This window comes from Periophthalmus magnuspinnatus, chromosome 4, assembly GCF_009829125.3.
Source record: "Periophthalmus magnuspinnatus isolate fPerMag1 chromosome 4, fPerMag1.2.pri, whole genome shotgun sequence".
NCBI lineage: Eukaryota > Metazoa > Chordata > Actinopteri > Gobiiformes > Gobiidae > Periophthalmus > Periophthalmus magnuspinnatus.
The window spans coordinates 18,093,619-18,108,521 of NC_047129.1; the positions used below are offsets into that span (position 1 = coordinate 18,093,619).

General features: G+C 40.4%; 1 protein-coding gene across 1 annotated transcript in view; it reads left to right on the forward strand.

Annotated features, from left to right (window-relative positions):
* Nucleotides 1–1,009: 1,009 nt before the first annotated feature.
* The window catches only part of LOC117370359 (glypican-1-like), a 79,822-nt gene continuing 65,928 nt past the window's right edge, over nucleotides 1,010–14,903 (forward strand). Inside the window, exon 1 of the mRNA XM_033965761.2 lies at nucleotides 1,010–1,727. Within this exon, the coding sequence (XP_033821652.2) occupies nucleotides 1,547–1,727 (181 nt within the window). The 5' untranslated portion in view covers nucleotides 1,010–1,546. The remainder of the gene's footprint in view (nucleotides 1,728–14,903) is intronic.

Genomic DNA, 14,903 nt, shown 5'->3' on the forward strand with positions numbered 1-14,903 from the left:
GTTAGATACGTCCATTTATATTTACAGTCTATGCTTCAGAACAGATCTGGTTTGTTTCTATACCAGTTCTGTCTGCTTACTAGTGCTCTTAGTGTCATGTGATTAACAAAAGACCAGATGAACCTCGTTGGACTGATGCGCTCAACAGCTGTTATTAATTTTTTTCATTTTTGTGTTTTTTGGTCAGTTTTGTATTTTAAACTACAAGTTTTCATGTGAAAACAACTAAACTGTCAACTCTGTTCTGAAACATGTTTTAATATTTAACTTAATCCACCTGCCTCCACAGAGTTATGTGGAACAGTGTAACTTCAAAGGTAATTTCTTCAAAATGCATTTTCCTCCAAAGGGATATAAGGATCAGCCCTTAAAGTAGCACCTACACACACCAAACTTCACAACCTGGGACTTAACGAGACTTTGACCAATTGTACAGAAGGATTTTTTACATCTAATTCCAAGTCTGATTTATTCAAGTTTTAACTCTCAACTCTCACTCAAATACTAAATAAGATCCAAAATTCCCACTGTGTATGTTTAGTATCTAATGTGTATAATTAGTGTATTTTCGTGTACTTTTCATGTTTCTGTTTTGAATGTCCCAAAAAATAATCAATTCTGTCTGTTTTTACAAATAAAACACCTTATTTCTATATGAAAACATTACATGATTACATTTATGTGAATAAACTACAGGAGAAGTTCCAAATGGATATCTTTAAACTTAAGATTTTTTTTTCTATTCACCTGCAGCGTCTCGCCTTAAGTTAACATCACGCTATTGTCCCTAAAACTAAAATTTCCTTTACGAGTCCGCAGCTGGTCTGGTCCCATGAAAAACAACATTTGAGCACTAACAGCTTTGTCAGTGGAGCAGGCCTATTCCACCTGATAACCTACAGGCGGCGCAGTTGAGACCAAATCCAGGACGCGCACAAAGAGAGAAAGTGCATCACACTCCCATCTCCACTCAGTCAAAACCACGCGTTTCATTGTCCCACAGCCTAGAAACAGGGACGGTACCGCACCTTCTCCTCATCTGCCTCAAATCTCTTCATTTTACGCATGTTTACGCTGCGTCTTGGACTTCCTCCTGTTTGGATGAATGCGTAAACGTGCAGCGGGGTTTACACCTGCTCGCTCTGCCTCTCTCCTTCGCGCTGCCTTTTGTCTGTGGCATCTCGGCTCCTGCACGCACTGATTCGGACAGTAGCAGCAGCCTGAGCAGTAGCAGCAGCAGTAGCAGCAGTAGTGGGGCAAACCTGACATCTCCTGCCCCGCGTTGCAACCTCTTTCCCGCAGGAACCTCCACCGCGCACCGCCAAACTCACCCGGAGCCCTGCGAGTCTCATTACGCGACTTTTAATTGTTTTATTTGGCAAACTTCACACCGGTAAGCAGTGACCAAAGGGACTGTACCGCACCTCCTCCTCATCTGCCTGAAATCTCTCCAAATTACGCATTTTTACGCACGTCTTGGACTTACTCCTGTTTGGATGAATGCGTAAACTTTACAATCTTTGGACTTAACTCAACGGGATTTTCTATGTGCGAAGTAATCCAAAGCCTGCGTACCTGGGGACGGAAGATGCGCGTGCTTGTGCTGCTGTGTCTGTGTTCGGGAGTCGGCCCGGTGAGAGGCGCGGACCGGAGCTGCGCGGATCTGCGGCAGTTCTACACCGGCAAGGGCTTCACTCTGGCCGGGGTCCCGCAGAATGAGATCTCTGGTAAGCTGAATGAGCCATTGCTTCCTATACTGTCACCACCCACTCTCGCACTATCCTCTTCGGGTATGATGGATGAGCGTGCTTGCAACAGCCATACCTCACACAATGGGATAAGATGTCTGGTTTTATTTTCATTTGTGGAGACTATCTTTACCTGTTTGTGGTTTATAGGCAATTTTCAAACGCTTTTGGCTTTTCTAGTTAAAAATATCGACTTTTCTCTCTATAAAACCTGACTAGTTCCGCTTTATAATCTCGCTGTGCCTTGTTTATAGACCCCAAACCACTTATTCTGTGTCACCTTAACATCGCTCCCATTTCCTCTATAATTCCCCAGTCTGGAAATAACTCTACCTCTTGTTCCTCTTGTTAATATCGTTCCCAAACAGCTCTGTGCGCCCTGTTAGCGCGTTCTGGGGCTTCGTTCATTGTTCCTGGAGGACGCATGGGTTGGCACTGCGGGCAGGTGGGTGTGCGCGTGCCATGTGGTGTCTTTCAAAGCTATTACATTTATAAATACATGTCTGATTATTAATTTGCTGCAGGAATGACAATTTATACATGTTTTTAGCCCGGCAAAAGCGGTCTAGATTCACTTTTTGTGTTGAATAGCGTAAGGGAACTCCGGAGTGTGCGCATGGGTGTGTGTTTATTGTTTGCTGTGACTAAATGCGCAGATTTGCATAAGGTAATAATTTACGCACGCTGCAGGCGAGACCCAGCGGCAGATTCGCGTTTACAGGTTTACAACTGGTGTAGAAGCAGAGATAGTGAAGCAAGGAGAGCGCAAACACTAAAGATGTGTGGATATGTTTGTGCAAAGAGAGAAATAGAGGCTTGTTTGCGGTATATTTAACTTAAAGGGCACACTTTAAGCAATTTTCTGATCTGTTCTAATGTTGTTTCCTCATCACAAACAAACCTGGAGTAGTGTATTGTTCACACATGTTTGACACACAAATCTTGCATATTTAAGCTGAGTTTTTCTCTCAAATTGAAACACTTTGTCCCACCTTGTGATGTCATCATGTAGTAATACAGGAAGTGCTCCACTGTGTTTTAAAACTCCATACACTTCACTAGAATCATTTTTGGATAAATTACAGCCCTGGAATTTCCAATTTCTACTGAACTAAATGTAAAAAAAGCTGTTAATTTGAAAATTACTACTTCATGACATCACAAGGTGGAACAGAGCATTTTGAGCTTTGGAGATATAGACAGACTAATAATTAAGTGTGACTCAAAACTGTTTGAATGAAACAAAATACAACTCCAGGTGTGTTTTTGGGGAGATAACAGCATTATAACAGGACTTAAAGCTCATAAGAGTAATTTTGTGTCATATAGGAGATTTAAAATATACTTAAAATACAATGTAATTTATAATTCCATTGCAAGAAAATATATTGATCGTTATAACCTTAAGGCACTGTATGGAATAGGGTCAATAATGATCTTTGCACTCATCAGAGAACCCTATGGCAATGTTCTAATCAGTATTATGCAGCGGTGTTATGTAATACTGTAACTATTAAATCTCACCTTTAACCCCAACGATAAAAGGACAAAGGGCTAATGGGTCATATCTATCCACTAGTGTTGACAAAAGTATTGAAAATCTGATGCTAATCAATGCTAAAACTAGTATCAAAACTAGATACTCATCTGAACAGGACAGAATTGGACCTTTTCTGAAGCTTTAGAATGATCTTGAGCTATAAGACATCAAGACTATACTAGGATTAAACCAGCACTAAACCAGGACTAAACCAGGACTAAACCAGGACTAAACCAGGACTAAACCAGGACTATACCAGAACTAAACTAGGATCAATCCAAGTCTACATCAGGATTATACTAGGACAAAACCAGGACTAATCCATGTATTTAGAATGATAGAATGAGCTGTATCTTTCACAAGTATAAGGCACATAGACTAGTTTACACCCAGGGACCACTATGAACCTACGGCACACTGAGGGATTACACAGATATAACACACATGGGAACAGAAAACCAAGTATGAACATTTAATGTGGAAAATCACATTCTGTTGCCATTCTTTTTGATTATCATTGTGGTATTGGAATCGGTATTGAGTCTATTCCTTAGTATTGAAATGGAGTTAACACTACTATCACAATAAGATGAATTACATGTTCTTCCTCCAACAGAAAAGACCTGGTTTGAACATCTTAATCCCCTGTATGGGTTTACGTGGACAGGGCACTTGGCAAAAAGATTTAACTCTCAATGGGTATAGCCTGGTTAAATAAGGGTTAATAAAATAGCTTCTTTTTTTCTATGGGGTATTAATTTCTAACACCTAACATATTTAGATCACCATGTTTCCTTTTATTGTTCTGAAAATGCTAAATTCGCCAAAAACAGTATATTATAACATGTTTTAAATGAAACTACTGCACATTGCGTCAGGTTTGTGAAGTTATAGTGTACAGTTTTGTATCATGTTTTAGTATATTTATGGAGAATTGTTGTGTGGGAGCGTGGGTGACATAGGTTTGTGGGCGGAGCATTCCACAGATTCTCAAGGGTTTGAATAGGGCTCAGGAGAGATTGCTAGATTGCTCAAACACATGGATGACATCTAAAACCACTTCAGGCATGTTTTTTGATGAGGGAACAGCGTTATAACATCGTAGAAAGCTCCAAAAAGTCAACTTCATGTAACACCTTCACTTTAATATCTCTACAAAGTTGGGCAATATGAAAAGAAAACACATTTGGTTTTAGATGTTGGTTTACTCCTTTTAAATTCCAGCCCGTCTGAGCATCTATCACTCTTCTTGTCGTTCGTTCAGCCTTGAAAACTCCTCAGGCTCATCATGTGTTTAATCAATGTGTCAATTACTCACCAGTCACATAATCAATGTCTGAGATTTCCAGGCGCTTTAGCTGCCAGCCAATCAGATCGCACATCACTCACTGCGCTTGCCACCCACCCAAACCAATCCATCCAGTTCTATATGTAAAGGTAGAATGTCATTAATGCTAAAGCCAGAACCACCTGCTTTGACAAACTTTACAAAGACGAGTGGATCTGTCTCCCTGATTTCAGATAGACTTGATTGACAGGTGGATGAACCAATCAGAGCGACGCGTGTTCCGTTCATGTCGAAAACAAACATGGTGGCTGATTTGTAATTGTTATTTTTGCAAGTATTTGGTTTACGGTGCATATTTTAAACTGATCTAAAATAATGAACAGGGGAAAGACTGAATAATGAACCCCTCATCAGTACAAAAATCACAATCGCATTTCAGAACGTGTTTGTAGAGATCTGAGCTACAGCATTACCGTGGAGATATGACGCTCTTGCAGTTTTGCTAACACAGACTGTATATATAAATGGACATAGTTAACGTGCTAGCCACTGCGTTTCAAGTAGGAAGTGGGCGTCGTGTGCGCTTTCGGCTCCATCAACTCTGGCTCCAATTCACTTTACATTGAAAAACTGTGTCCCCTCTCTCTGTAACTGCTGCTGTCAGACTTGTCATTTTTGGTCTTAAAATGTTCGTATTAACCTGCTCTATATATTTATTTAGTTATGTACTGTATTTTCGTGCGTAGAAGAAGGCGTATTGAGGCCTTTTGTGTCATTCCTGAGGTTGGTTCATGTCAAGAAACCTCTCTAATGTCACTCTTGTGTTGTTTAATATCTGGCTTTTGTGGAGGTAGGAGTGACAGATGTGGATGTAGAGACAGGGAACAGAGAGTGTGGACACATCGGAGTGGAGACGGAGACAGAAGCAGAGGTGGGATGACAGAAAAGCAGCTCGTGAGTCACCCAAGGCCTCACACACGATTGGCTGAAACACTGATCAGGCCAGACATCAAACCTCTCCAAGGCCTTTCCAATACGGCTGTGGAATTAATAGAAAACGCGTTTAACTAAGATTGAGACTCAAACATTTCTATTTGTCAGGGATTAGTCAGAGTCTTTTTAATGGAGAGGTGTGAAGCCAATCACCCAGGACAACGTTGTGAATAAATGGTGAAATGGTTAAAGGGCCTACATTACACAAAACTTTAAGTCATGTTCTAATGCTGTTACATCCTCAAAAACAGACCTGGAGTTGTGTTTGCTTCATTCACACATGTTTGAGTAACACTTTATTATTATTCTGTCTACATCTCCAAAGATCAAAATGCTCTGTTCCACCTTGTGATGTCATGAAGTGGTAGTTTTCAAGTGAACAGCTCCTTTTTAACTTTAGTTCAGTAGAGATTAGCAATTCCAGGACTGAAATGATCCAAATGATTCTAATGAAGGTGTATAGGGTTTAAAAACACATTGGAGCACTTTATCACCACATGATGACATCACAAGGTGGAGCAGAGTGTTTTCTGTTTGAGAGAAGAACTCCTAAATATGCAGGGCTTTTTTCTGATCTATGTTCTAATGTTGTTTCCTCATCACAAACAGACCTGGAGTTGTGTTTTGTTTCATTCACACATGTTTAACACACAAACCCTGCATATTTAGGCTCTTAGTCCTTCTCTCAAACTGAAAACACTCTGTTCCACCTTGTGGTGTCATCAAGTGGCAATAGACTTGATAACTCCACTATGTTTTTAAACTTCATACAGCTTCACTCGAATCATTTGGATAAATTACAGCCCCGGAATTGCCGAACTCTACTGAACAAAGGGTAAAAAGTAGCTGTTAACTTGAAATGTACCATTCATGACATCACAAGGTGGAACAGAGCATTTTGAGCTTTGGAGACACAACTTCAGATATGATTCCGAATAGGTAACAGCATTATACCATGACTTAAAGCTCACAAGAGTCAATTTTGTGTAATCTATGACCTTTCAAATCAATTAAATCTATTTTTCACATTTTAAGACAAACAGGTGGAGCGTTTTTAATTTCTCGTCCTACTCCCCATCCCTGTTTCCCTTTAGAGTTTCATTTATTGTCAAATGAAAACCACAATGCTTCTTCCTACATCCACCAGGACCTTGATCTGGCTGTTACTGGGGCCGAGGCGCTGCCCTGTATGAGATTCATTAAAACTGACATCAGATAGGAGCAGACAGATAGTGACAGGCAGAAATACTGGCTCGCCTCTATCTCGTCTCATTGCTCAGGCCCAGGGTTGGTAATTTGAGTTTTTCACCTGGTGGATTGTAGGCTGTGCTGTATTCAGATGTGCAGATAGGAGAATGCAGGCCACAGCTCCTCGTGCAAACACAGCTGCTTGGCTTAGTCCTGTTTGTATTTGAGAAGAATCAGCTGATGCCAAGAGCGAATCAGTTCAAGCATTCCTTCCCTGAGACATTAATTACCTCCATGAAGGATGCGGTGCTGTTGTTGTGTAAATATACTATGCACTGTTGGATAAAAGATTTCCCCCTGAGTTACAAATTTGTCTGTTCAAATGTGGCTATATTTCTTTACTGTTTCAAGATTTGACAGTAGTATACAAACCACAGACTGTATATATAGGAAGTGATCATGGGCGGGCTTCCGGCTCCATCAACTCTGGCTTCAATTTACTTTATATTGAAAATCTGTGTCCCCTCTCTCTGTAACTGCTGCTGTCAGACTCGTCATTTTGGTCTTAAAATGTTCATATTAATCTGCTCTACATGATTCTGGGGGTTTTATTTCACTTTTGTGTCAGTAAATCAAAATATGAACATTAACAACAGACAAATCTAGCGTTAGCAACAGGTTTGACTGACAGTGTTGCTAAGCTAACTTGAATTTTACAACACAGCTATAACCAACAGTGTGTTTCAGTTTCAGTTTCAGTTTCGGTGTAGCCAGCTCCTCCCTTCAGACAGATATAAGGCTTTGTGTTGATTAGTACATCAGTCTTTTCAGCCTTTGTGATTCACTAATTTGTTCAATTTGCGATTTCGATTTGATTCCTGCCCCATAGTTCACACTGTTGAATTGAATCAGAGATGGACCAATATAGTTTTTTCTTGGCCACCCATACCGATTGTTTAGATTCCAGAGCAACCGATAGCCGATAAGCTCTACTGATATTTTTAGGCTGATACGTTGAACCAATTTTGCTAGTTTTACCCAAATGATCTAATTTGAATTTACAAACTTACCCACAACACTGGATCAGACGGCAGTGTAGTTTCATTTTTGCAGTTTCTCTTTGGACAGTTATTTGTGTAACCCCTTCAGTCGTCCAGGTCTGATCCATGGCAAAAGAAAAATATAAAATCTGTCAACTGGAGGAATCGTTGTAGGAGTGAAGACATTTGGCTGCTTATCTAAGCCGCTTCTTCATTTCTGGTCAGATTACAGCTGGACACTGCCTCATATCTTTGGACAAGTGTTCAGATAAAGCTATGGGCATCTATTCTTCATAAATATTTAGGCAGATGGTTGGGCCAAACAAAATTTCGGCCTCTGCTGGAGATTTAAAGTCGATAGCTGATACGCTAAAAAGGCTTTATAGTGGTCCCTCATTTATCGCGGGGGTTACATTCTAAAAATAACCCACAATAGGCGAAATCCACAAAGTAGTCGGCTTTATTTTTTTATTTACAATCATTATATGTGTTTTGCAGCTGTAAAACCTCTCACCACACACTTTATACACTTTTCTCACACAGGCATTAACATTTTCTCACATTTCTCTCTTGTTTAAACTCTCTCAAAGTTCAAACCTTCGTAGGCGCCTTTGTCGGTGCAGAACGTTTCATCGACACTGTGGGTTTTGTCGGGGAGAAAACTTGCAAACATACAGCACTTCAGAGTCACACTGTGATCCAACATTTATGTAAATTTGGCTACACGCATTCTGTACTGTACAGGAAACACAGCACGGAGGAGACTGATGGACAATGATCTACAGTCCTTTAGCCAATCAGGACTAAGAACACAATGCACATTCATACGTTGTAAAAAAAAAAGCAGGTAAAATTGCACCCAAAAAAAATCTGCGCTATAGTGAGGGACAATTGTATATCGATCTATCTCTAATTAAAATGTACAGAAGGTTCATATTTGTGACTGAATAGACTCAAACCCTGCTTTATTTTTTATGTTCATCTTTATTTCCAGCCAAACATCCTCGTCACAAGTGTAAATAGCTGTGGATAAACAGGGGTGTACGTGAGGCTGTTTTCACTGGGATAAACACACAAACACACACGCACACACACACACAGATACACACACACACACAGATGCTGCAGCCCTGTGGCCTTCCTGTGCAGCGGGAGGAACAAACACTACCCTAATGATTCAAGACAAAGCCCAGCTGTTAGCCGTCTGCGCCGCGACATAATTAGCACCAAGTAAGGAAAAAATATACTGTGATGGAGAGGGTCACTTCAGTTTGTTGTCAGCACGTGGCACCGTTTTGATATAATGAAAACTAATGCCAAAGTGGAAGCATGCGAGCCTTGTCGTGTGCTAGGCCTGCGCATTATACAGCAACATCAAAATCACTATTATTAATTCACAAAGACTGAATTTTAGCTAATCCTCAACAACAATCCTGTATTTTATGGAAAAATTGTGTTGAACCTGTAGTTTTGATTTCTACAAACTCATGGGACGCTTCTATTCGTTTAGTTTAATCAATTAGCTGTTATCTGAAGTAGACTGTTTATATAAATGCACATCGCTAACCTGCTAGCCCCTGCGTTCTAAACAGGAAGTGATCATCTAGCACCATCGACTCTGGCTCCAATTTCTATAACTGGCAACCTCGTCATTTTGGTCTTAAAATATTCGTATTAACCTGCTATACATGATCCTGGGTTTTTTATTTCGCGATTGTGTCTCTAAATAAAGATATGAACATTAAAAACAGACAAATCAAGCGCCTTCTTTCCCCGAGGTCGCTCCTGCTAGCATTAGCGATAAGTTTGATTGACAGTGTTGCTAAGTGCCCGCTCCCTGCTAAACCAGCAGTGTGGGCGGGAAAGGCTGTTACAGTCAATATCCTCGCTCTAGATTGGCTCTTTGGTTGCTATGATACTTGTGGTCGGAATTCCTAATATGGAAGTCGCTCCAAATTTGCCGCTATAACTGCTAGCCTCGATGAGCTTCATTTGACTGAAGCTGAACGCTGTGGGTGACGTCATACTCACTCAGTCCACTTCGTTACACAGTTTGTTATCTAGTTTGGCACAATTATCAGTTTGCTAACACTGTGAATTTGAGATAATAATAGAATGAAACCAGTATTAGAGGCATAGAAACATTTAGCTTAATTTTAACCAAAATGTAACAAAACAAGAAATGATAATCCAAAAGATATATACAAATAAAACTAATACAAAAACTTAGAAATATACAAAACCTTCAGATCAGTGGACTCTACCAACTGAGCCACCTCACCCCAGTTAGTTAAGTTCTAGGGACATGTTCTGAAATGCATGGGATTCTTGTATTAGTTTATCAGTTTATTTTTCTTCTTCAATACTTGGCAGAAAAATCGTAATCATTTTTCCACCCAACATCACACAGGCCTATCTGAGGTATTTGAAAGACACATAACACTAATATCTTGTGGGCGCTGTCAGCTGTAGAGACGAGTGAGGACATGCTCCGCTCTAAGTGATCAATCAGGTTTGGAGCGAGGTTTGCGGCTGTGTTAGAACAATGACAATTTATAAAAGTTTTGTGTAACGTGTTTGGATAAGCAGATGGTGAATACGTGACTCCTCATTCAACACAGACATTTGCTTTCATTTGTGACGCTACCTGCATTTTTAGGTATTTCTGTTTTACCGTGTATAATCCAGAAATACACGACATCTCGAGTAAATAGGATGAACAGATGAATCTAAACTGAAGCAATTCCTCTTTGTACGACCGTGATATGTCGTATGAACACGTGTGCTGCGATGTGACTGTGAGAAGCTAACATTAGTACGTTTGATTCTAAACAGTAGAATTTGTATATTTTGACATAAATTTGAATGTCCACGCTGTTTTTTCATGTTTAAAAGTTTCATATGTGTCCAGAATTTTAATATGTTAAAGTAGGACTGGGCAATTAATCCAATTTTAGGATTTTAAGAAACATTTTGAGACACCTAATCGTCTGTGATCAGCTTGGATCTTTTTAAATGACAGGGCCATGGCTGATCCTTTCTCAGTAAAAGTGTGATTTGGAGCAGAATTTAGACTTTGGATAAAGAAATTGGTCTATTTATGCACCGATACTGTATTATCTGTATCGAGTATTGGTTTCATGATATTGCTTGAGCTGATACCTTAGCACAGACTGTGCGATGTCACTCACAGCATTCGGCTAGAGCCAAATGAAGCTCATCAAGGCTAGAGCAGTTATAGGAATTTCATATTTGGACTTTCCGACTGCGAGTATCATAGCAACCAGAGCCAATCCAGACTGTTGAAGGTAATGCCACCTTCTCGCCCGCACCGCTGGTTTAGCAGGAAGCTGGCACTTAGCAATGCTGTCAATCAAACTGCTGTTATTTGTCTGTTATTGCTGTTCATATCTTGATTTACAGACACAATAGTGAAATAAAAACACCAGGATCATGTAGAGCGGGTTAATACGAACATTTAAGACCAAAATGACGAGCCTGACAGCAGCAGTTACAGAGAGAGGGGACACAGTTTTTCAATGTAAAGTGAATTGGAACCAGAGTCGATGGAACCTGAACCTGTTCTGTAGTTATTTGAAGGATACACACCAATTGCATCAATTGAATCTCTTGTATAATAAGTTTACTGTGTGTTAAGGAAATTGTCCCATTTTCCGCCTCTACACTGGTATCGGTTAATAGCAGATATCGGCTGATACTTAAAGCCATAGTATCGATATCAGTACCAGAGTTAAAAAAGCTGGATTGGTGCATTCCTAGTTTTTGTGTTAAATGGCAATGATTAAAACTCTGTATTATTTACGTTCACAGAATCAACACTGAAACCCATTTTTATTTTGTTTATGAAAAGAAGATATAACATTGAATCAAATATTGAGATCATTTAATGTAAGTAGAAAAAAAAAATCCTCCCCCCAGCTGTATGCTAAAGTCATGTTAGCCTTAAAGCTAGCTGTGAGACTTCATGAGATGTTCTTTGTAACATGACTAAAGGCACTGCTCTAAAAAACCCCATTCTTCTCCTTAGTCCTGTCTTTTGTCCTGTGGCCGTAGCAGCAGCTCAGTTGAAGCCATCTTTCCTGCTGCCTGCCTCTGTGCCTTTGTGCCTGCAAGCGATTTTAACTTAGACATTCACCGTGTCAATAGTAAAGACCAGCTCCTCCTATAGAACGTGTTGAACAGTGGGTGAAAGCCAACACCATCTCCAGGGAAGACACTTAGGTTCATTCATAGTGGTATTGTCTATGGGGAGCAGCACACACCCATGTTATCGTGTGTCGCCCTGAAAAACGTCCCCTTCGCCACACAGAAAGATGAGGATGTAACCTGCACGCTCTGAATTCTGTCATATAAGGTGTCGGGCGATGATGGACGCTCGTGTTCTTCGCTTCTGCAGATTTACAGACTGGTTCAACTCTGGATTTGTGTTTCTCGGATTCAGTTCAGGAAAATATAAGGCTGTTGTCTATAGTTACAGGTTGCATTGCACTATTCATTGAGGTGCATTTACATTTGTCCTGGTTTGGTTTTAGCTTGGTCTGGTTCCTGTTTGGTCCTGGAACGGAAGAATATGAATATTTTGGTCCTGGTTTGGTCCTGGTTTGGTGCTGGTTCGGTTTTGGTTTGGTCTTGGTCTCGTTCCTGTTTGGTCCTGGTTTGGTCCCGGTTTCATCCTAGTTTGGTCCTGGCTTGGTCCTGGTTTAGTCCTGGTTTGGTCCTGGTTTAGTCCTAGCTTGGCCATGATTTGGTGCTGGTTTGATCCTGGTTTGGTCACTGGTTTGGTCCTGGTTTAGTCGTAGCTTGGCCATGATTTGGGGACGGCTTGGTCCTGATTTGGTCCTGGCTTGGTCCTGGTTTAGTCCTGGTTTGGTCCTGGTTTAGTCCTAGCTTGGCCATGATTTGGTGCTGGTTTGATCCTGGTTTGGTCCTGGTTTGGTCGTGGTTTAGTCGTAGCTTGGCCATGATTTGGTGACGGCTTGGTCCTGATTTGGTCCTGGTTTGGTCCTGGTTTAGTCCTAACTTGGTCATGATTTGGTCCTGGTTTGGCCCTGGTTTGGTCCTGGTTTAGTCCTAACTTGGTCATGATTTGGTTCTGGTTTTGTTCTGGCCTGGTGCTGTTTTGATCCTGGCTTGGTCCTGGTTTAATCCTGTTTTGGTTCAGTCTTTCTCTGTTTAATGCAGCCTTATGCTCAGACACGGACTTTATCCACACACTCCTCCTATTGGCCAGGTCTGTGTGAGTGACAGGTGGATTACCCAATCACAATGAAGTGTGAACTCTCCAACGCAGCAGATGGCTTTAGTTAACTCCTAAAGATTAAATCAACCCTAGATAAGATCTTATAGCCCTGTTGATTGGCACTCGTACTTCACAGCCAGAAGGTTTCGGGTTTGATCCCCGGTTAGCTAGGCCAGTTTGTATGCACCAACCCAAAACATGCACAATACGTCAAATCCTCCAGCTAAAATAGTCCTGAAGAAGACTCGCCTAAGATCTGGAGATGAGTTCCCAAGAGCCTGAGGGATGGGTCAAATGCAGAGGACAAATTTCCTAACAGGGACTTTAAAGTGTACCTTAACGTTAACCTTAATCTATGGACAAAACAAACATAACAGTGAACAGTAGCTTTAATAGCGTCTTTGTGTTGTTACCTTTCACACATTGTTGTTTTTGGTTACTTAATTAAGCTTTCCAAGGATCTTAAAATTCAGACTCCAAACACATTTAATTATGTTCCAGATGTTCTCTATTTTTCAAAAACATGTTCAAGGTCTTGTAGATTTTATATCTGAAAGTTTGATCTTGTGAGTGACTTGAGCTGTTTTCGGGGAGCCAGAGTCAGTTGGCGTTTGAGATATCGGGCGAGAGTTGGCAGAAAAGGTCCATGAAAGGTGAAGAGATGCTAAGAGCTGATTAGTAGTGAATCCACAGAGGACACGTGCATGAATATGGATGTGGAGTGAGATCATGAATGAAACAGATGCTGCCAACAACACAGAGGATTTGCACAGGCTAATGCGCATTGATCGGAGTGTGTTTGGATGGGAAACGAAGCAGCCATTGCATTAGTTACTTACGATTAACAAGGAAAGCTGCTTACGAATGTGTAACCTAAAAACAAGCGTAATATTATGACAACCTGATGCAAAGCCTAATCTACAGACTGTGTGTTTATGCACTGTTCCAGCTTCATCAGTTTTGATATCAGTACTCTGACAATACCTGATATTAACTGATACCTGATCTGGGATAAAAAATGCATTTATCTCTTTAAAACACAATTAACTTCCTATACAACAGATCCAGCTCAAACATTATGAGATATTCTGTTGAAAAATCCCAAATCTGCATGTAAATAATCTACTATTACATTAAAAGACTAGCCAGGATATCGACCCATATCATGAAGCTGATACTCGAGCCGGCTAATTTTTCAGTATCGGCGCCGATATTTGATACTAGTCTCGGTGTTGGTGCAGCCTTACATTTGATATTGTGGTAGTGATGTTCATGGGTCATAGCGATTAACACTTTATTTTATCCTTTGAATGTTGAAAAAGTCACACTTAACCCACTCCAGTACTCTACACTGCTTGTGAGCTGTAGTAAATATGATCACGCAGTTTTTGTACTTGTTTTTAGCGTCATGAGGAAATCAGAGTGAACGTTGGACTTTCTTGGTGTGTAGCTATGCTAACCGCTGCTATGTGGCAACTAGCAAATGTTCACAAAATATATAGACCATTCACTTTAAAGGTCCCATTCTACACAAAATGGACTCTTGGGAGCTTTAAGTCATGTAATAATGTTGTTACCTCCTCAAAAAAATAACTGGAGTTGTGTTTTGTTTCATTCACACATGTCTGACTAACCCTACATTATTAGGCAAGGCAAGTTTATTTGTACAGCACAATTGGTACGCGAAGTAATTACAATTTTTTTTCAGAATAACGAAGACATTAAAATCACAATACAACAAATCAAAACAGAAATAATTATCATAAAATTATCATTAAAAGAGAAGAGGCAGAATAAAACCCTTTCAGTCAAATGCACAGCAAAACAGAACCATTTGGAGTCTGGA